The 24,866-nt window shown below is 36.8% G+C and overlaps 1 protein-coding gene across 5 annotated transcripts in view; it reads right to left on the bottom strand.

Moving 5' to 3' along the window:
- Positions 1–24,866, bottom strand: part of pard3bb (par-3 family cell polarity regulator beta b) — a 254,794-nt gene that overhangs the window by 115,527 nt on the left and 114,401 nt on the right. For 4 of the 5 annotated variants that reach the window (XM_043249476.1, XM_043249475.1, XM_043249478.1 and 1 more), the window contains exons 12-16: positions 23,651–23,836; positions 17,626–17,796; positions 10,843–10,975; positions 4,056–4,149; positions 3,497–3,585 (exon numbers count right to left, since the gene is read on the bottom strand). In XM_043249476.1, the coding sequence (XP_043105411.1) occupies positions 3,497–3,585; positions 4,056–4,149; positions 10,843–10,975; positions 17,626–17,796; positions 23,651–23,836 (673 nt within the window). The remainder of the gene's footprint in view (positions 1–3,496; positions 3,586–4,055; positions 4,150–10,842; positions 10,976–17,625; positions 17,797–23,650; positions 23,837–24,866) is intronic. The other variant, XM_043249479.1, reaches the window with a different exon arrangement.

The following is a 24,866-nucleotide window of genomic DNA, read 5'->3' as shown; positions in this document are numbered from 1 at the left end:
GTAACAATTGGCTCAAATAAAATATCAAAACCAAGTAATTACATGGTTTTATTGAAAACAGTTAAAAAGTACATTATGTACTACGACAAATACCTGCAGAGGGCGCCAACGACTTCGCGGCATTTCACTTTACAGCGCGCTTAAATGACGTTAAAATCCATCATTTTAATATTTGGTTCTTCTGGAGATGACATGATTACTAAGAGCAGTTTACAAAGCTCTGCTGCTTTTTAATTAGTTCTTCCATATGAATATGTACTATGTAAATGGAAGACATGTGAAACGCAAACTGAAAAAAATTCTGATTGGCTAGTAAGGTTTGGTTGCAAGTGAAAGCTGTGCTCCTCTCATACCATTTGTAGGCAAACTTATTGACTCAAAGGAGATATTACTACTTTTTTCAAATGTTTATTTTTTCCGTAGCCAAAACTTGCAGGCTGGTGATCCCTGCAAAGATCCCTTTAAGCCCTGCATAATGCTCCTTGGTTAAGTCATAGAAACTAGCTAAAATGGTTGTTTTGAATGAGAAAATTATTTTGCCGTGTGTCTATTCGTTGAAAAGTAGACGCGCACACGCTCTTACACTATCACAATAATGAAAGCCAATCAATTGTTGGCATAGTCGACTGCCGCCGCAGAAACATTACTTTGTGAGAACCAAATATGGACAACTAATGAAGTGTAAATGAAATTCTGCTGCATGCAGCGTTTTAAGAGAGTGAAATATTTCTCATTCAGTGTGTTATGGAAAAAAGCCGAGCTAATAGGGTCATCCTTAGCTAATGTGTGGAAATGTGCTGCACTGTTCAATTCTCATGGTGAGCGTTCAATTTTTAGAGCCGTCGCAGCCATCACGCCTGTACAGAAAATGACTTGCAAAAGCGGCCATCTCATTTCTGTTTTAGTGATCCCTCCATTCCTCAGAGGCAGTCATCCAGTGGACCCTCTTCCTCGCTCTCTTCTCATCTGCACCTCCAGCACCTCTATAATCTCCTCTCTCACTCTCATTACTCCTTTTCTTTCCTGTCTCCGTCCTCAGGGAGAAAAGGTGGGAGAAGTCTGTCATCGTTCTCCCCTGCGGATCTCTGCGAAAAATCTCCTTGCTAAGACACAAACCGATGGACTCCTTTAAAACTGCTCTGTGGAGCGCTGCAGAGGTCCCGTCTAAGTGTTTACTGCAGGTATGGATATCATAAAGCTAGTCTCTCAACTTTTTAACCTTTATTGTAGGCAGAGCAGAGAGAAGAATGAAGTGTAGAACATGATCTATATACATATGTGTGTGTGTGTGTGTGTGTGTGTGTGTGTGTGTATGTATATATATATATATATATATATATATATATATATATATATATATATATATATATACACACACACATACAGTATATATATACATACACATATAGATAGATAGATAGATAGATAGATAGATAGATAGATAGAAAAACATTACAATTTATAATAACGGTTTTATATTTTAATATACATTTAAGAACAATTTATTTATGTGAAGCAAAGCTGAATTTTTAGCATCATTACTTCAATCTTTAGTGTTACATGATCTTTTAGAATCATTCTAATAAGCCGATTTATTTTGAATGCTGTGAACAGTTGTGATGCTTAATATTTATTGGGTCCGGTAATACTTTTTTTTAGGATTCTTTGGTAATTACGCTAAAAAGAACAGCATTTATTCAAAATAGAAATATACATTTTAGTAACATTTTTTCATTATTATTATATTTTCACTATTTAATTAAATAATTTTTAAAGTCTTGATGAGCATAAGAGACTCCATTAAAAACATTAAATATTGTACTGATGCCAAACTTTAAAACGGCAGGGTATTTTCAAATATATATATATACAGACACACACACACACACACACACACACACACACATAAATACATTCCTTCTTATTTCTTTTGTCGCCCCAATTAACGTGCTCTTAACAGGTTTTGTGAAATTCATGCAACCAGTCAGCTGTTCGAACACAGTTATTGAATTTTCAATGGATGGTGTAAATCGGTACGATTTACTTTATAACACCATCAACAGCAACAAAACAACACTGGTGTACTTCCTGCGCTCTTCATTAACAAAGTTACCGGCCTGCCAACCGGGCAGGAAAACAAATCGCCACTAAAGCAGTCATATCAGCGCATACACAGTAATCAAAACAAAGCCATTACAGCAGCTGTAAACCTAAATCTAGCGTACAGGTTTATATCCTCACAGCTATTCATGCCTCTGAGGGGATCCAGAGAGAAGGCCGGTGGCATAATTCACAGCATTTTTTTTCTTTTAATGTGCCTACGCCCAGGTGAATATGAGCGTACACCAAAAAATTTCAATTAAAAAACTATTCAAACTTTCTATTATTCATGAACTAAAGGGGGCTCTCTTTATTGGTTATGTATTATTAATATCCTAGCGCTCGTATCAAAGACGATCCAATTTCATATCCAGCACTTGGAACCAAATTACAGTGGGGTTTTATTCATGGTTGAATTGGACCGTGAGGCTCGCTCAGGTTGGCCATTGTGCCGCCCACCATGGCTACAGTCTCCACGGTCACCAGAGAGCAGCCCCCGTCCGCCCTTATCATATTGAGCTCTTCAATACTTTCACTATTGTTTTTTTTTTTCTTTTAAAAAGCCATCATGTGCCACAGATTTGGTCTGTAGCTGTGGCTGATGTATCAGATATAGAGCGCTACTGATTAGATTTTCAAGGTAATTTTGGAACACGAGAGATTAATTGTGTTACAGTGAGGAGGAGCATTGATTCATCCCCCAGCATGCACTTAGACCAGTCAGCCCACATTTCACATTGAAGAGACTGCTAGAACATGGATGGTTTCCACTCCTCTTAATGTGATATATTCTAAATATATACGGTTCGTATATAGATGAGATATCCACTCTCTGGTGCATTATGGAATTAGATTTGGGTCAAAAATATTGAAAGTGATTATATATATATATATATATATATATATATATATATATATATATATATATATATATATATATATATATATATATATACACACACACATACACACTAATGTTCAAATGTTTGAAGTCTGTAATTTTTATAATTATATAACTTTTTTAAAGAGGTCTTTTTAAATATCAAAAATACAATATAAACATTAATACTGTAAATGCATTTTTTTCTTCTCAGAATCATTTGATGTAAAAAAAAATCAAAACAGTATAATTAATTTAAAAGATGATGTACATAGCATTATCGATGCATTTTTCATTTCAGTCACTTCTGATAAATTTACTGCATCTCAAGTGAAAAAAGACCCCAAACTTTTGAACGGCACTGTGTAGCAAATCTGTTCACTTGGTTTTAAAAATGTATTTGATCATCTCCAGGTTCAACTCTGGATTTCTCTATTTTCTGTAAATCTATGTTTGCTCAAAACGTTATACCTCTCCATTTTCATTGACAGGACAACAGAGAGACGGCAGACTTACCCAGATCCATGCTCTTAGACGACTTCACATGATTCTGCTGACCTCCGTCAGTCAAAGAACCGTCAGCTGAACGAACACCTGAACTCAGACTGGACGCACACACAAACAGGGCAAACACGCATTTCTTGATTACTTTTTTAATTCACTGAACAACATATTGCACAGGATTGCACGACGACTTGTATTTTACTAGTCTGACAAAACAATAGCCAACTTCTCAGTGGGATCAGTGTTTAACTGAAAAATCAAGCACCATGAACACTTGTTCATTCATCGATACTTTATTACGTTCAAGACTGTTTAAAAGATTTCTGGTTTGTAAATACTACAAACTCAGACAATCTCAAGCCATATATTTGCCATTTACACTATTAATGTGAGGTAATTTAGATACTCTGGGTTACAATTTGTGATTGACTCCTGACTTGCCAAGTACAGGCAGATACTCGAATCATTTGACCAACCAACTGGTGTCAATAATCATTAACTAGCTGGTGCAACCCCTACATGGAAAAAGAGTCATGTTCATCAATTTCGGTCCAAGGCAAATCCATGTTACCTCTGCTGAAGCGTCAGGCTGCCCTGTCTATGAGGATTAGCAGCGAAGCCTTCATCATCCCCCTCTTCCATCTGACCGTATCCCCCATTTGAAACTGTGAGAGAACGGGCAAACCGCAGAGAGAGAGAAAAGCAATCATTAGAGCTCTGAGGAAATATTATGCGGGCTCATTTAAGAGGGGTCTGCAGGGGTCAGGCCAGTGGTGGAGAAGGGTGACAGTCTGGCTCGAGCGCTGAGACAGACAGACAGAGACGGAGACCATTATCAGCTCCAACACACCGCGATCTCCACTCACCTTTAATGATCTTTCACTCCTATGATAATGGGACTGGGGCCCTCGGATTGACTTGATTTTTCCCACTGGTTAAGCCTGGTTAAGCTTGTAAGAGTGTGTACGTGTGTGCATCTGACGCTGATAACTGAACATATGTTATCAACGCTATTATTGCCATGATTAATCTGCTACATCCTTAATTAATGTTTATTGTAACTCATTTTATTATTTATCGTTTTTTTCTGAGATACAAGTGTAGACGTCTTTTTTTTTATATATAAACAGTACATTCCTGTTCAAAACATTCAATATATTTTAAAGCATAAATTGTTCCTGAGGTGCAAAGTTAAAATTTCAGCAGCCATTAATTCAATGTCACATGATCATTTAGAAATTATTTGCATCTCAGAAAACAAGAACAAGTACTCACTCACACACACACACACACACAAGCAGATTAAAAAGGATGAAACAAACAGCCCAACAGAATGTAAGGTGAGGAGACGAATGAAACAGGAAGCACAGTTAGCGGGATGATGCAGTGACTGTATACTAGGTTCATGTCTCATTTGCCTAAAGAGACCGCACACTACTGTTGTCTGGCTCTCGCTAGTCAACACAGAAGCCTTAAACCACCTGCTGCAGAAACAAAGCTGTTTCCGAGTGTGCCTGTGTATATATCTCAAGGGCAGTTTATGAGCATTTACCAAGAATGATCCTTTATTATTTAGTTGATGTTTTCAAATATTGTATCCGAAGCCGCACATGACAAAAGACCTCATTAATGTCTGTTAGGCCAAATAGTGCGGAACTAAAACAAAGGCTGGAGATCAACAATGTACAAAACGAATGCCTCAGATTCCCAGACACATAGCGAACGCATTTTATGAACACCCTACAGTACGCTCACAAACGGTTCCAGATATAGACTTAACCCTTGTAATCATTTGCTAAACCATTTCCTTTCACAGCATATGACAGCCGCTACAGTAGTTGTTGGCTGTGGGAAAGAAGAAAATGAAATCAAATGAATAAACACCATAAATTAACATCAAATTAATGAATAAAAATACATGCTTTAAAATAGCAAACACTGTAACAATATGCATTGTTTGTTGAGTAAATGTGAAATATATGAAATTAATAATTAATCATTTAAATCACCCCCCAAAACAGAAAGTTGTTATTGTGTTAAATGAGAAAATCATTGAATATATAGAGGAAAAACCTTAGAGAGAAATATTTAATAATAATAAATGGTTCTTTATGTTTTTAACTGAAGGTTGAAATACTATTATTATTAGAATTTTTATAAAATTACACTCTAAAAATGAAACTAAATCTGCCCAAAGAAGAAAGCAAGTCACTGTCACTGAGTGAATTGATTCATTTAAGCGTGATTTTCTTCATGAATGGGCCAGTAAATTATTGGTCTTAATATCGCTCTGCATCACTCAAAGACACACTACAGTTCTGCTGTGGATTTTTTTGTAAAATTGACTAGTGATATCAAACAATTAATCACATCCAAAATAAAAGTTTTTGTTTACATAAAATCTGTATATACTGCATACATTTATTATATAAACACACAAACAGCAAATATTTTACAAATATTTCCATGCATTACCATGTATATATTTATATTAATATAATTGATATTATATACAAATTATATATATATATTTTTGGATGCAATTATTCATTTGACAGCACTAATTAAAACTAACACAACTTTCTTGTTTATTAACTACTTTATAAATCAATTATCACATTTGCATTCATGAACATATTAGGACAAATAGCACACTTGCTTGTGTAAAATTACTAACCGACATCATATGATGGAAATGTACAACAAAAAAGCATATAGTGGCATTTTTGCACACATCCCTTCAATTGTTGGAGCGTATTTTATAGGCTACATCATACAATGTCGTAGCGTGAACTTGACATAGCATAGCTATGATAGCTTGATTTTGGTGAAAAAGGAAAAAGAATTTAAAAAAACTACAAAACCATAAGATTTTTAACTTCTTCCTGTGGGGTTGCTGGGATATGGATAGCACGTTGTTCTCTGTCGTCTTGATGAAGTGTCTGTGTTTTGGTGGAGTGGAGCTGGATATCAGGCCTGACAATCACATAGATCAGTGCGCCCCACCCAGCAGAACTTCATCATTACTCATCAGACTGCACTGGGATGACTGCTTATTAGTATTATATATCTCATCTGTTTGTGTGCTGCACAACTGCCATAATACATCAAGCGCACAGAGGCATACATGCACACTCGCGCACACACACACACACACACATGAACACACACACACACTTGAGAGATGAACTGATGTTGGAGTGAATGAAAAAATGGATGCGTGTTGCATACAAACGCACATACACACATTCGCAGCCACACACACTCACGATTATTTATCTGCTAAAGTGTGGCGTAGTCGAAATGAAATAAGTTGTTCCTTCAGAAGATGATGGATCAATGGCTCTTCCAGCTAAAACAGGGTTATTAATCCTAAACAGTGTGTGCTACCAGACCTCTCGCCTGCACTAGCAAAACACCTCCTTATGTAAAACATTAACTGAAATAAAAGCCATGTTTCTCTCCAAGAGGGCTGGGTATGAATCTATTACCACAGACACTGGACAGATATAATATTTCACATCTGTGTACAATATTCATAATGACAGTGAGCGGAACAGGGGAGGTTTGGATGCAAGAGTATTGCTATGAGAACATGAGGCATTTCCTGTAATGAAAATATTGTATTACACACACACACACACAGAAAAAAATTGTATTGTATAAAAATGAATGAGAGAAATTGCAACACTCAGTTTGGCAGCTGTGGGAATTGAAGTACCATCTTTTAGTTAAAAGCTCAATTGCCTTTGCAAAGTCATCAAATTACTGTAATTACACTTCAGTTTAAATTACTCTACAACACACACGTGCATTAGCTAGAACTAATACTAATGAAAAATACAGTTTTTAGCATAATTTGAGATACCTCTGAAAACTATCCGATGTGTAACATCTGATGAACACACAAAAAGGCATTTTTAGATACATTCTATATCAAAAACATTTCTAAAACATTTTTAAATGTATATTTAATATCTGACAGGAAACATCTTAGAGATGCGTCGCAGATGTATTGTCTTCCTGATGAGAACACACATAGCAAACAAATCTCTAAGCAATTTTCCTGTGCTATAACGCTGACTGTTTTAGATCATTTCAATCGTACGGTCTTTTCCGATTTCAAACAGATAGGAGCTGGACCAGCGTGACTGGAAACAACCGCTGAGGAACATAGTCAAGATGGGCGTCAAGTGAGATGCTCTTCGAGACTTTGACGGATGTCACCACAAATAGCTAGTTTCAACAGAAAGCATGCTGGGAACTAGAGATAAGTGAACCTTTCCGGCTTGTCTTTGAGTGTTTTGGAGCCGTGGCCCTTGTGGTTAGCACACATGCGCTAACGCGTTTAGCTGCCCAAGCGTTCCAATTCAACACAACACATCATCTTCCTATCGCTCATATTCTTTCTGCTTTCCTCTCAATAAAAATAACACTGAAGTACCACAGCAGTCTCGAACATGTACCAATATAATACCATGTTTTTATACATGATTGGAATACAATGGTATCTTTTGAAGTGCCGTGTAATATTATGTATATACCATGTTGTAAAAAACGGCATATACTGGCCAGGTATGGGGAGCTGGGAAGTTTCGTTGCCGGTTTAAGCTGGTCATGTGCCGATTCTAAACTCACCTGACGAGCAAAGGGCCAGCTTAAACCATACCTCATCAGCATATGCTGTTATTTTCAACAGGGTACTATAATATATGAATGCAACAATCATTCAGTACCACGGTATATGTAAAATACCAAAGTTATCATTTAAAACATCATCGAATTCGACCCTGACCCCAGTGGTACCACGGTGCTTTTTTATAAACGACTTCAAAAAAGGCTCGAAATGAAGCAAATAAATAAAAACACTAAAAGTTCATCTTCTCATGAAGGCGTTAGAGGGCAGAGAAAAACTCTCGTCCCACACCATAGATGGACAGAGTTCAGAAACAGTAATATTCATACCATCCCACACTTCCGCCCTCTCCTCAGCTCCCGGCCCACTGTTATCCAGGGTTATAATTAGAGCGATTCTCCCGAGGAGCACCACTTCAAAAGCAAACACAATACACATACATATGTACGAAATCATTAGCTTTCATTTACAGCTCAAACAACTACCCGTAAATTACTTCCCTCAGCCCAAATGGCTACGCCACGCTAAAAAATTCAGCACTCTCTTGATGAGGGCATTATGCATTTTAAATTGTTTGCTACGCTACGTTACGAGCGGACCGCATTACTGTTGCGCCTTTAGAAACATGGCCTAGATAAAGAGCGCATCAACTTAATGATTTCAAGGTCAGGGCGAGAGAAAACCAACACAAACACGCAATCACAACACGAGGGGAGGCTTCGCTTTCCTTTTTTCTGCTTTCTTTGCTGTCACACTTTCTTTGCTTATGAGACAACCGTGCCTAGAACCACTTCCAGTCGCAGAGAGAAAAGAAGGAATATTTTTGAACTGCATATATTTATGAGCGTGAGAGCATCGGTCTATCAAGGAAATAAACAACGGGGAGAAGCGTGAGGTGTCAGGGAGGGGAGATATGAAGCTGATGCGGCTGATATTGGACTATTTGTATTATTTCTTAGCACTGCGCACACTGGGAATCCCAATGAGTACAGTGTGTGTGCGAAACGGGAAAAGCTTCAGATGCGTGAAGCAAGCAAGCAGCTCCATTTTAAGCCTCTCTCTCGATCTGTCTGTCTCTGGTTGTGTTGAAATCCTGGAGGAGGAGTGTTACTCTTTCATGTTCGGTTAAAGGGATGGTCCACACGACAGGCTATGCGCACAGGCATTTCACATGAAAAGAATTGCAAATGTGCTCCAATTCTCAGACGAGTTAAACTTCCAGTTTCTAATACAGCTGCGATAAAAGTCTTTCTAGGCATGAAAGAGAGAAAAAAAAGAGATAAAGAAAGACAGCACATGTATGACAAGCAAGCTGCATCGATTGTGACAGACATTCATGTACAAACAGATTTCCTGTATGGCATGTGGACAGAAAACTATTAGAAAACCCAGTCAGCAGCGTTTAAAAGGTCTGAGTATAGTATACTGGTCTCCACGAGGCAGATAAATCCATGCAGAATGAAAATGATATCAAATTGCAAAATAATATTAGGAATGCACTGACAAGACATTGGTAAGCAGATCATTATTTTTATACTGTTTAATAACTGATAAATGAACAATAATAGTACAATTCTATGTTATTTTGTCATAGTAGTCATAATATTATAATGCACAGAATGAAAAAATAAGACATTCTTAAAATTTGCTAAAGATTACATTTAACAGTCCTATTAACTAATTGTTCTATTATTACATTTTATACAAATGTAAAGTAGTATAACTGTTACAATTCATACATTCATTTAAAGTACTTTTATCTTTAATAAGACAATTCTCTCAGCAAGACTAATAGTTAAAGAGGTAAAGACAAGTTTTATTTTTTTATATTTTTTTAATAAATTTTATTTATTTTTTTTTTTACAAATTTCAAATAAATGTGTTCTATTTGACTTTTTTTAAAAATTAAAATGACATTTATTACCATGATGTTTTTTCAGCAGCAAGTCTTAAATGTCATATGATACTTTTAATATGCTTATTTGCTGCACAAGAAATATTTCATATTATCATATCGATGTTAAAAACAGTTGCGTTGCTTAATATTTCTGTCAAAACCTAGATTCTTTGATGGATGAAGTTATAAAAACGGCATTTATCTGAAATTAGCGCTGTAAACGATTAATCGTGATAGTTCACTTCCAAAATAAAAGTTATTAAAAAATGTCAGTTAATAAAAATGCAGCTGTCCATTGTTAGTTCGTGTTAGCTCACAGTGCTTTAACTAATGTTAACAAACACAACTTGGGATTCATTAGTAAATGTTGAAGTTAAAATTAACAAATTAATAATAATAATAATGCTGTTGAAGTATTGTTCAATCTCGGTTCATTCTCCCTAATATTGCTAATTACTGTTAATGAATGAACCTTATTGTAAAGTGTTACCGAAATCTTTTGCAACATTCTAAATATTGTTACTTTAACTTTCAAATCAGTTTTATACTTTTTACTACACTAACATTACATGCCTAGTTTTTCATTCTACAAAAGTAATTGTGTTTAAACGTCAAATGTACTATTTGTTTCGCTTCTACTGCCTTTAAGTCAAAACGAAGAGTCAAATTTTATCAGTCTAGCTGATGAAAAGGCAATCTGCAAGCAAATGCGCCGCAGACGACAGAAATATATTAGCGCTAGATATCTGCGTGGCCTTCTCCTTGAACGTCTCATTGCGGCACGGACCGACTGTGAGATAAAGACACAGCGAGCCCATCACTCACCTGCACATCGCTCGTAGATGCTGTTCATCACCATGGGGGGCTGAGTGCTGCCATCTGATTGGCCGAGGTGCCCCGCCTGCCCCACGCAGCTATCAAAGGATCGATTGAGAATTCGCCGTGCTTCCTGGAACTCCTGCGAGAGAAAATGAGAGAAGCCGTGTCACTGTATCGATTGTGTTTGTGAATTATGGAAACAGAAGAGGCAAATCTGAGCGCCGGGATAGGTAAAGACTTTCAAATAGCTGCTGGATCGTTACGCCGGCTTCGGCATTCATCACAAAACAAATACCACATTGAGACTCAGGTTTTGAAGGAAGGAAGAGAACGAGAGATGAAAACAGCGCAAGAATCTGCTCTTGGAAGTGCTCTTAATTCATCTGATTAGTCTAGATGTCAGTGGCATGAAGGATTTAAGCCACTCACACAGATGTTACAGATTTTCTGTCTCTTTTCCCCAGAGAGAAAGACAGAATGGTAATTCATTTCATTATCTTGCCCCCAGGCCTGAAGCGCCACTATGAAATATGTTAATTCGACTGGCAGATTTCAAATGCTGGAGAGAGGCAGGGTGCAGCACATCAGATGGGTCTTCTAATGGCCTGTTCGGATACTGCACATGCTGCCGGCATTCGGTTAACTGTGGATCATTAGGAAAGCAAACCACTCGCATAAAATATTGTAAATCAAGGTGCATGTTTGTGTGTGTGTGTGTGTGTGTGTGTGTGTATTTTTTTCGAGGCCTCGAGTGTCTGAAGGTCTGAAAACAGCAATTATGGAGAGGGCCAAGAAGTCACGTCTCCACCGGAATAGGGGGCACCTGTTCAGCATTGTTATGTTTAAACATTCATGTTTAAATGTTTAAGGTGACCGGGCAATATGTAGCCGACTTAAAGCTGGAATACACTGGAATAAAAGAAAATATAAAAATATTAGACATCATGCACATGTTTAGAGAATAACCTGCTTTCCACACTAAATGAATGAGGATCAAACGCTCCAAGAATTTCAAGAAGCATCAAACACAAACCTACGAGATGAACGACAAAGAAAAATAGTCATGGAATTGTCAAAACATTAAATGATATTTAAAAAACAAAACAAAACAGCACATCTAAAGTATAGTACATCCAAATTCATAGCATTTGATAAACAAAAGAGAGATTTGGGAGAGATTTGTGAATGACAGCAAAGCGACACAGCTGATGCTGGTAGGTCATGTGACAGTGAAAAAGTGAATTTCATACCCATATTAAATGCATATAGACCTTTTAATACTTTTTGTTGTGAAGTAAGTTTCAAACCAAATGCAGTACATTCTAGACGGTTTGCGATTTTGAACACGGAAAATTTGTTATAAAAATATCAAACATGCTTGATGCCCTCCAACTGTCCATCATACACTCATCTCGTGATTCATCCAGCGTAAAGATTAAATCAAGACGAATATCTGTGTAAAAGTCCTGGAGTGTTTTGGAGCCTTAAAAGGTACAGTAGCACAAACACTCAGTTTAATTGAAAGGCAGAGAGTGATAGTGGAAAACGGTTGTGTATAACTGAATTGAGAGTAGTTTTGGTGCAAGAAGGCTTGACTAACATCTTAAGTGGACTTTGGGGAAAAACAAAATGCTACAGAAGTGTATAATGTGGTTCTTTTAATGTTAACGGCAGTGAGAGCAGGCCTATAGAGGGGTGGCCTGTGGGGAACAGAACGCAGGCTGCCAGGAGAGGAAACAGTGACTGGGACTAAATGAGATTACAGGAGGGGATCAATGAGGATTCCCCAGCCAACTTTTCCATTTCCCTTATAATATTTATCAGAATAAAAAAGGAGGACATAGAGCTTGCAATTTTGAGAGGATGAGATTCTGAAAACGCAGCTGAATCAATAAAAATTAACAGGAAATGTTGGCGGTGAGAAGAGGGAGTATAAAAAGTGTAGTGTATGGTGTTTTAGGAGGATCATGCAATAGACGGAGAGATGGAAATGTTGCTGCACTGCAGTTTAACCAGGAGCTTGGCTGTTTGTTTCTTTCCTTATCTAGACGATACCATGGTACTTCATTGAAGGCCAGAATACAAACACCTAGCTGGGACTACTGTCAATGTGTGGTGTGAAAATCATATTTAATGTTTAACATATAGCTGTTTAGTTTTGACGCAATGATGAGCGGCGTCAAAAGGGCTATTCAGTTTGGCTTTTTTGAAAACAAAAGGCTGTTTGAATTGAATTTAAATGGCAATCAGAAACCAACATTCAAAATTTGAATGCAGGAAGCAGGAAGTGAAAGTTTAAAGAAATCCATAACGCTGCTCTAATAGGATATTAGGGAAGTTGTTATTCATTTTATAAAGTTGTAGTAACAAAAAACAAGGAAATCAAATGTGCTTGTTAAACACTGCTTTTTTTGTTTTCTATTTTCGGCTGAAAATGACTTTTGGTCAATAATACTTGGTGACAAAAAATTTGGTCCATCCTCATTATTAATTGTAATATAGTACAACATACTAATTTTATTTGACCAAATCTAATGAAATTTCTTCTTTTTTGCGTGTGACTGTTTTACTGACTTGTACAGCACAATAAGTCGGAAGATAACAAAACCTATACTGGCCTCCAAATGGACAATAATATTATTTTTATTATTATATATACTAAATATATTATATTTACCTGTACACTGCATTTTTTTGTCATTTGAGGCTTTAAATATATGAATTCTTTAAAGTTGTGTGAATCCTGATTGGCTGTTAGTATTTTTCATCAAGTGATTTCAACAATATCACCACTATGAACCAGCACAATTTGAACATTTTGTCTGTATTTATGGAAGGTTTTTGTGATGAGAGGTCAACAAGGTTTTCAGCATTCAAACTGAAAATGACACAGAAAGACACTGGTCAGAGGACAAAAGGTATGCCATTTCCCACAGCCTCTCTCTCCATGCGTCCTCCATCCTCACTGCTGTTTCTGTCTGTTAGCCTCATCTCCACCTCCCTGCTTGAAGTCCCATCCAAAAAATTCTCCTTAGACTCCACTTACATCTTAATCAGCATCACAAAGAGTACAGTTCAACCTGCTGTTAAAGACAAAAGCGGCCTGGCAGGTCTGTACGAATGCATGCAGCAACAGAGCAAACCTCCCAGCGCTCCTCTGGCACAAGAAGAGGAGGAAACAGTCTCCAGGGCACAGATCATGTGGGCTCTCCACGGGCTACTTTTCATTATTAATGCCCACGCTGTAATGAGATTATGACAGCGCTGTTTAGATGGCTGTCTGAGAGAAACAGTGAGAAGGATTGATTAGATCAGACTCTGCTATAATAGTGTTTCGACTGAAGAGAAAACAGAGATGGCACTGCCATGGTACATCTCCATAAAAACATTATTACCAGTATCAGTATATACCATAGTACCAAGGAGGGGTGATATGGTTCAATATTTTTTTTATAGATTTTCTATTACAGAATCTAAACTCTCTCTCTCTCTCTCTCTCTCTCTCTATATATATATATATATATATATATATATATATATATATATATATATATGTGTGTGTGTGTGTGTGTGTGTGTGTGTGTGTGTGTGTGTGTGTGTGCGTGAAATGAATATTCATTATTAAATATTCAATTATTACAAATAAATGTATGCATTCATGCATAACATACATATAGACTTTCAAGCAGAAAGACTGAACTGATTCACAGACATGCAAATGCACTTGCCAACTCAACCAAACTGAAGCTTAAACAAGAGACGCTGTTAAAATGTCTGTGTTAACATTCTCAATACTCATGAGAGATCGCAAAAACTATTTAATGGCCAAATAAAAAGCCCATTAAAATCATTGCTATTTTCACTATGCCGCTTATTTTTAAACTGTCAGCACACTCGACTCGAATATTCAACAGTGAATATTCAACACATCGCCTAACACTACCTGCTAAGATGTCCAAAAAAGCTTTTAGATACTTTTTTTGGAAACGAAAGCCACAAAAACTGTTCCAAGAGCTTTCAAACCAGGCAAAATCTGTTTTTTATCTCCTTTGCTTTGCTCCTCCTATCTTCCCCTTCAACAGTTTGTCTCCTTTTTCATGGATTTTTAGAGAATTAGCCAAAACCGGACTGGGATTGAGAGTATGTGTGTGAAGTCAGTCTTTGATGTCTAAGAAAGTGCCCATAATTAGCAAAGTTAGGTCAGGAGACATGGACACACAGCAGATTCAAGCAAGAACACATCAGCATGTGTATTCCCAGAAGCTCACTGAGGCTCTGGAGAACAGACTCACAAAAAAAGTAAGTCTGCAAAGAATTAAAACTGGCTCCGGGCCTGAAGATAACTTTTTAGACTTTATTTATTAGAGCTAGAAAGAATCAAAACGCTACAATAGGTTGAAATTCATTAAGCACAAACCACATAATATAAAGAAATAAAAGCTTCAAGAATGCATTCTGTTAGTGCCTTGTGGGTGTAGAAACTAATCTCCCATTTATTACAGGATAAAGCTCTTATTTGTGGTACTAAAAGCATGCTGAGCAATATTTCACCGTTAGTTTCACCTCAGGACCGAACTTTCATATTCCTGCATCTGCCTTGCATGATCTATTGATCTGAACCCAGCGACAAGCTCTCTGCTCCCATACAAAGTCGCAATCTGTCCCCCATCCATTCATGCTTTTCTCTTTTCATCCCTCCACCAACTAGCATCTCATCCCACCTCTACACATGAGGGTCAATGGCATCCCATCGGCCCTGACTCCATTTTGCGCCCCATTGGCAGCCATGACGGGAGCATCCACAGCCCATAAAGCATAATGAACATGAATCTTTATTTTATGAGAACAATAACACCCTGGCCTGGCCGTGGCCGCCCCTCCCAGCCTGTCAGTCCTCACAAAGAGCCCCCAGTATCCATCAATCCATGCGGCCAGAGGGGCCACTCCATTGTGTAGCCTAATTACACACCACTTTAGAGCAGTTGGAGGCCTTGGGGTGGAGTGTGTCAGCACGTGTGTGTGCATGTGTGAGATATAGAGGGAATCCTGGGGTGAGCATATGGCCGCTCTCGAACCCAGGTGCAGGGGAGGAGAAAAGGCTAAAACATCCCGCTAGAGGCGAATTCCACAAGCACAGAGGAAATGATGGAGAAAGTTAAAGGATGTGGAATGCTAATGGCAATTACCAGCTATTCTGACCAGCTTTTATGGCACTGCAAGCATCTGTCTGCACCCGGTCTTAAACCGACAAACGCCTGTCAATTACAAGTCATAAAAACAGAATCATGCATGATTTTGGCATAGATTGGCATACCACAATTGTTCAAATTACTGGAGCTACTGGGATTATCAATGTGCCAGTGAGTTGGAGTGACAAGATTACAACTTTATTGTGGAGCTGTCGCCCTAAAATAAATTCTGATGCTAGTAGGTATGTACATGTTGGAGAAAATGACCCGATCAAGAACAGGAATCGGTCCAAAATGAACAAGCACAAGCACATCCATCATTTAATTCTTAATTCACAAATATAAATGTAGCACATGGCCATGAAAACTCACAGAACAAAGAGGCAGAGCATCAGCCAAAAAGTCTGTGATTAGGTTTGACATTCATATTTACTAACATGTCTGAGTCTCAAATTGCCCTGTCCATATAAAAGCTTACAGCAGAAGCTTGAATACTGTTTGTATTAATAAATAACCAAACTAAAAGCCAATTTTTCTATGAATAGCATACTGTATGTAACAGCAGCAATCACTGCGACTGCGGAAAACATTACTGATAAACTCTTGTTGGACATCAGAGATTACCATAAACCAACCTAAGAATTTTTTAGCAGCAATCATGTCAGGTATGGGTTTGTAAAAATGTCTTAAATTGTGATCTCACAAAAAAGGTGATGAGGTTTCTCATACTAAATTGTACAGAGGATATTGGATATTCACATACAATCCACTGTAGAAACATTAACATCTTTGTTAATGAAACATCTTAACTGTCTTTGTAGCTTGAGAATGGAGCAGCAGACACCGCACTGCACATAAAGAGCGTATTATAAAAAACAGTATCAAAATATTTCCAAATGTTTGTTATGAGAGGCCTAAACTCTTGAGCACAGTTTAACCCAGATCGGTTTTAAATACTTGTTGATTTTAAATACCCCACATAAAAAAGAGAGCATGTACGTGTCAACAGCGTACATTTTTTTCAACACCGCATGATGTGACAAGTCATTCAATGCTTCAATACTGTTGCATTTACACATTACAGATTATCTGAATTCACTCTCAAAATGTGGTCCTGAAAATCGTCTGTTTGGTTGAAGAATGCATTTGTCACTCTCGTTCACAACATAACGTGTATGTACCACTCTAAATCGAAACTGACAAATGTATTTTGCTGCTGTGTAAACAGTCAAGGAGAATATCAGTCACCCTGGCGGAAAAAATAAGACTGCATATGCTGAACACCTGTGAGCTAGAAAAGACCAAAAGTTCATGCTGTGTTACGGCTAACAGGTTCAACCAGACGACAACCAGCTTGGCCTAGCCACTGTGCCACAGAGTTTAGCATCAAACCATCTCCAACACATCTTCCCGAGAGCATATGGTACTCCTAAAAAAAGTTTCAGGTCAGTCTTACCAATTGGGAAAACACCTGATCAATCACCAAAGCCAGCATGGACCGGGCAAGAACATGCAAACCCAGTTAACATGTAAGCTGGTTTTAGGCTGGAAAAGAAGAGTGTTAGAAGAAAATGAAAGTGTTCTAGAGGTAAATACGTACTTGAATTGGCGGTGCTAGAGAACGGAGTACAACCAACTGGATCATTCCTCTCAGGTTCCCCTCCATGGACATGGATCTCCGCAGGGTCTCCATGGCCTCATGGTTGGACTTCCCCAAAAGGGTCTCACCATTTACAGCAATCAGCTGGTCATTGATGCGCAGACGTCCATCCTAAACAAAAAAGACATTAACAATGATTTATTTCAGGGAATCCCATATTGGTGAATCAAAAGAAGCTATCTTTTAGTTACCAGCCCTGAGCTACAAAGGATAGTTCAAAAACATGAAAAAAAAAATAAATGTCTTGACATGAATATGCTAACAGTATAATGAAAGTCAATGGGTTCCAATGTAGGGTAACAGTTTAGTATAGGGACCAAATCTCACTATTAACTAGTTGATTGTTAGCATGCATATTATTAACATATTGACTGTTTTTTTAATACTTATAAAGCACATACTCTGCATGACCATATTCTATGTCCCTAATTCTACCCAATACCTTAAGTTTACTACCGTTTAGCTGTAGCAAATTAGGGGTTTGAGGCAAAATTCTTAGGTTATAATAGAGAGAACTGGGCCTTTAAATTATAAATGTAGTTTTTCAACATAATAAAGTAATTCAAGAGGGTAAGTTCACAACTTCATTTCTGGGTGAACTACCTCTTTAACTACAATGGACCATGACCAGCTCTATGTACATCTGGATTTGGGGCTTTTTATCTATCAGAAGACCTTGACCATGTCCTACTTTCTCTAATCTCTAATGTATTTCCTCATATTCTGCGAGAACTGCTTTTCACAAGCGTATTATCCTCAGATGAGTCTGCAGGGGCATTCTGTCAAGGAGTAAATTTCCCACAATCCAGCAGCTCTGTCTCTCTGGTACTGTATAAGCACATTATAAGACATGCATATTACATGGCATATAAAAAGCCCTAAAGTTCATTACCATTAATATTAATTAGTGTTTTCACTGCAGAGGCCTCTGATCTGCTTCCTCTGTCTCCAGGCGAGAGAGAGCTCAGAGTCACATGAGGGTTAACGCAAGAACTTGCAAAACGCCTCAGATATACAGACAAAAATGCTGATCATTAATGAACTGTACAAACTAAAGATGATGAAGTACACTGAAAACAACAGTTGGATAGCAGGCAAAACTGAATGAAGACTTAATACTTGCTCTAAAGCAAAAAGTACAATTTCAGCGGTTGATTCGAGTTCTTGGGTTTGGTGTCCTATTTATCTCGTCCCATAAAACGTTGCAAATGACAAATAAATAATAAAATGACAGTACAATGAAAAACAATGACTCATACAATACAGCATTTTATATCCAGAATAAATCATTGAATAAAACCAAGAAGATAGAGATAAGTTCATTGAAATCTTTACAGTATGTGTCATCATAATTTCTCTATGGAGAAAATGAATGTGATTTTTACTTGCTAACTATTGTGCCCTATAGAGATAACAGAGTGCCACACGGTTAATCACAGTTTACTGAAATAACACACACCCACAAACTCTCTAAACCCTGGCAGCACGCACTCTGTGCCCTTGCTCTCTATAAATGAAGGAGATGCGCTTTCATTACCGAGGCCTTTGGGTGAAAAGATCTCCAGTCCTCGTGACACCATGAGTCACAGAGAATTAGGGATCCTTATTAGAGCCATGATCTAATTTTCTAACTTGATTCTGTGAAATCACACTATCTGTCTGCAGTTTGCACTGCTGTTTTCAAATGAGTATATCTGTCTCACATTCTTTCACCACTTACATAATCAGGCAGTACTGTATTGTACTCCTCAATCATTCTGCTTAGGATTTGTTCTAAACCTCTGACGTTAAGTATTAACCTTTTACAGTTACTTCAACCTGAATTACTTAACATACAGAGCCCAAGATTTCAGCCTTACACTGTATCCTTATAGAAATGTAACCAGTTTTTTTTTTTTTTGCTTGCTTATTTTACTCAACAGCGCATGTCTAGTGAACATTAATGGTAGAGTTTTGACATTTTTGAACATGGGAACACAAAAAGTAATTTTGGAAGCGACTATCATCAAAATCCTAAACCATTATTCTGAATACTTAGGTGATGTTTCTGCTTCTATGATTATGGTAATTCTGGGCATATAAAGCGGTTTTGTGTAAAATCCCTGTGGAACATGCTTATATTCCTACAGAATAGTTGATGGCTATTTTGAGAAACAATGGAGATTAGACTGATGGTGGTGAATAAAGAGCAGGAAATGAGGTATTGAGATCATTCAGATCACACTGGCTTTTATGCCAGACCAGAAGCAATTCATGCAAGTAAACTGTTTTTAGGGGATATCGGCTTAAAAAAAGACACTTGAGCTCACAAAATTGCTGAAATTACATTAAATTAAGCAAACATTCATATTAACAATTAAGCTCAACAGCTGTTTAATTATTCCATCAATAAAATGCTGTTTCTATTAAAGCTGCAGTCCATTTTCTGGTTAAAAATGATTCAGAATCAATATTTGAGCAATATTTAGCCTGATACACAGCGGTTAGCCTGCAATAAAGTTGTCTAATTTGAGTTGTACGGGTAGGTTTTCACTGGAAATTAGAGTATAGCACTGCGTCATTACGTCACATCTGTACACTCGTATAATACTCAAAATCACACAATACTGATGTTGTTAACATTAATAATTTAAGAATAAAGTACAATAATAATAATAATAATTTTTCAGGGTTTGATGTGATATGAACTAACTGATCGTTCGATTTATTCACCATTGGTAGCACAATTTATTGTAATGCTTTTTCCCTCAGTTGGTCAGACCAAAGTGTGGCAGACCTATTACTCACTTGTTCAGATGATAATATCCGATGATAATAAACTCTTAGTTGGGACATATATTCCAAGACGTAGTTAAGTATCTGTGATTACTAAGTACAGGTTTCCCACCGGTGCGCTGACTGACAGTTTCACATTCACCTCAAAACATTAGATTCCTCCTCGATAGAGCCGAGCCGGAGCACAACCAAGACATGGGACACAATTCAGCAAGGAATTGTAATACCAAGTTTTCAAACATAGATGATGACAAAAGGCAAAACTTACAAACTGCAGCTTTAAATAAGAATTATTACTATGACTACCGCTACTCATACATTTGTCTAGCACCTTTCATAAATGAAAATGTGTGAAAAGCTTGCAGATGTTTCTGAAATTTCTGTTCTGTTAACCCTTGGAAACGAGCCCAAGGCCAAATCAATGGAAGTACAAGAGGATAAAATGCTACAAGACATGTACAGTACATAACATAACTTCTGCCACATGGTATTTCCCTCAGTTTTGTAAGTGCAAGCTAACAATAACTTTGCAAGCAGACGCTGCCGTTCACCCTACCCCTCTTCTTTCCTTCCCACTTCGGCTCTGGGGAGAAGACGCATCCCACCCACAGACTCGGGACGCTTCCAACTCATTAACATGGGCTTGGAGAGTTTTTAATTAGCATTAATGTGCTGAAGCTAACACAGGCAGCGGTCTACCGTTTCTGAACTCTCTCACTGGGGACTGGATGGGGAATTAGGAACGCGTTACCCAGCTTTCCACTGTACGGAGACTCAAGTCTGAGAACTCACGTGCATCACCTTGCCGTGGCTCCCTCTACCCCCCTCTCAACGGGATGATCTGACTCTGAAGCTTCAGAATGATAGAGATTTAAGAAGTTCTTTTCTTGCTACACAACCTCCGAAACCCAAAAGCAGCTTTTCCAGGCAAAAGGCCTGACAAAGCAGAGCGAGGAGATGCTTCAGTCAGGTGCAAATCAAACCCTTATCTTCACAAGTAAACTTCACACACCCGCGCACATGAATGTGAATGCTTTGGGCAGACGCACACACATAAATCCACATGCCTGACAAGCACATTTTCACTCGGCTGAGCAAAGCAGTAGCTGGAAGAATTTTACTTAGACCGGTTCACGTGAAAGCTGTGCAGCCCATTGAGTCATTCTTGTATAGACATCACGTCCCTTATCCTGTGGTGAAGGGAAATAAAAAAACTCCAAGTGCAGATTTCCAAACATCTGAACACCTGCAAAAATCCATATAATCGAGATTAATGCTATTTAACCAAATGGGCACAAACACCCAATCTGTCATCAGTACCATGTGACCGAATGTGAAACTGGAAAACGAACAGGTGCAGCTGGAGAAAAACAAGTTAGCACAGACAGAAAGATGAGCCTATAGAAATACTAAAGAAGGGTCCACTCAGCACCCCTGCTGAAAATCCCGATCCCGTCTGTTAAGGTCAAATGAAAGCCTTTTCAGTAGAGGGAACAGGGGTCAGAGGTCAAGGGAACCAAAACACATGCCAAAAGTAGCTAACAGGGATTGTGACCTTTTTACAGTTTCAACTCACAACCCTGAAGCCACGTTTAACACTGTGAGGACATCTAATAGATGCGGCTCTGTCACGAAAAAACATATTTTACTTATCAACACATCTTAGTACTGCTCTCATAATATGAATGGTCCCATTCTTCTCATGTTGTCCTCTGACCTCTTTGTCATTATTTGAACATCTAAATTACACTTAGGCTTTCTTTTTTCTTTTAATAAACCATAACAATAGTGTTCAAATTTCAGACACAAACTAGACTAGTTGTGTTCTAAATTTTAGGATCTGTAAGAGCATTAGTTAGTTTATCCATTCATGTTTTTGAAATAAGTCTCTTATTCTCACCAAGGCTGCATTTATTTAATCAAAAATGCAATAAAAACATCAAAACTGTGAAACATAAAATAAAATTAATGTTTTTTTTTATTTATTAAGAAATAACAGCATTTTTAGAAAGTTAAAAACAAAAGCATAAATTTTAAATAAAAATAAAAAGGCACTTTAATTGATCCTTGGTGAATTAAAGAAACATTTTCATTGTTATGATCGTTATGCATGTAATAAAATAAAAACATTTTATGGATCTGTGCTGTTGTTTGTGCCACTGAATAAAAAAACTTTTTATCTTACAATTCTTTTTTTCTCACAATTGTGAGTTATATAGTCCAGTTTATATCTCAGAATTCAGACTTAACTCACAATTGCAAGTTTATAGAGTATCACACAATTCTGACTTCAATTTTTATAAATGACATTTATATCTCACAAATCTGAGAAAAAAAATCTGAACTGTAAGATGAAAACTTGCACTTATATAAAAACTTTTTTTTTCAAAATTGTTTCACAGGTATCTAAAAGGTCACAATTCACAAGCTATGGCTTCTAACACATGTTTCATTATTGATTTGTAGTGTCTTGAATGTTTTGATATTACCTATTAAAATCAGTTGGGGTGTATTTATTATTGCAGATTATTATTTCAGAGATAATATTTGACAACATTGTTTTTAAATCATATATAATATATACAGTATATATATATATATATATATATATATATATACACACACTGTATGTATATATATATATATATATATATATATATATATATATATATATATATATATATATACACACACACTATATATATATATATATATATATATATATATATATATATATATATATATATACACACACTGTGTATATATATATATATATATATATATATATATATATATATATATATATATATATATATATATATATATATATATATACATACAGTGTGTATGTATATATATATATATATATATATATATATATATATATATATATATATATATATATACACACACACTGTATATATATATATATATATATATATATATATATATATATATATATATATATATATATATATATATATATATATATATATATATATATATATATATATATATATATATATATAAATATATATATAAAATTTAGAACACAACTAGTCTACTTTGTGTGTGTGTGCATATATATATATATATATATATATATATATATATATATATATATATATATATATACTGTGTATATATACACACACACACACACACACACACAAACACACACGTACGTTACCTTAAAAGCTGCTCCTCCATGGATGATGGACTTGATGAAGATACCCAAGTCCTCGCCAGTCTCACGGGACTTATTACCCTTCAGGCTGACCCCTAACCCAGCTGAGCCCGAATCATTGAGAGGGACCTCAAACATCAGCTGCTCCTTCCCTTCCTCAGACAGCAGCAAGCGGGCCTGCTCCTCTTTCTGACGGGAAAACAACAATGACGAAAAAGAATGAGACGAGGAAGAAGACAGGTCATTCCATTCGAACATAAAAAGCCCACTATTTTAGCAGAGAATAGCTCAACCTTTTCATGCCTCTTTTCTGCCTGTGATGGCAATGGGGTCATTTAGAAACATAATCCATTCTCCATTATGGAGTCCACACACTCAGCTCCCCGCTGCATTCTCCCTCCCGCTTTTCCCCATTTCCTTTCTTTTCTCTTTTTCTGTTCTCTTTCCATAATGACGCTAAAATTACCTGTACATCTCTTCAGCAAAAGTTTGTTTTAAAATGACAGTTAATAAAAAGGGAGGGAAAAAAATGACATTATTATATCTGCGTGGAAAAAAATTATTTTTATGTCGCCACGGGAACAGGCTTTCTTTGCAGAGAAGAATGAAGGAGAGAAAATGAAGGAGAAAATGGATTTAAAAAGGTCTAAAAGAAGTATGTATTTGATCTATATAATGGCATAGTGTCTGCTAGAAAGGCATAATGAGAAAGAGAGTGAGAGAGATGTTGACGCCAAAATGTTTTAATGGTACAAGTTAAACATCCTACTCTTTGTCTGAGCATCCTGATGCACATTCAATGAGACATATCTTCAAAACCAGGATTGTCCTTGCTCTTTTTATATGTAATAATTTTCTGTACCATGTAATCATACTCTAAGGCTCCCTTCCTGGTCCAAAAGACCGTTAAAAGCAACTACAAGCTGCACAGATCTCAGCCTTCCTGCTGTCTCATGTAGGTAGTAAATACTTAAAACTTAACTTGGTTGCACCATGTCGCAACTAATAAGTTTCCCAGCTCTGTATTGCGTGTAACCATGGCATTTACCTTCACTGATCCAGTAGCAGCCTTGTCATTTCTAGACTAACTGTTTATATTAAACTCTTTTATCACCCAGCAATATATTTAAAGTATATGTACATCCAAACTTGTATACAGAGTACACAAAAAGATATATATAGCACTATATAGAAAATATCAACTGCTTGACTGATTATA

Source organism: Puntigrus tetrazona, chromosome 9, assembly GCF_018831695.1.
Source record: "Puntigrus tetrazona isolate hp1 chromosome 9, ASM1883169v1, whole genome shotgun sequence".
NCBI classification, from domain to species: domain Eukaryota; kingdom Metazoa; phylum Chordata; class Actinopteri; order Cypriniformes; family Cyprinidae; genus Puntigrus; species Puntigrus tetrazona.
This window is presented reverse-complemented; position numbering and strand designations above follow the sequence as displayed.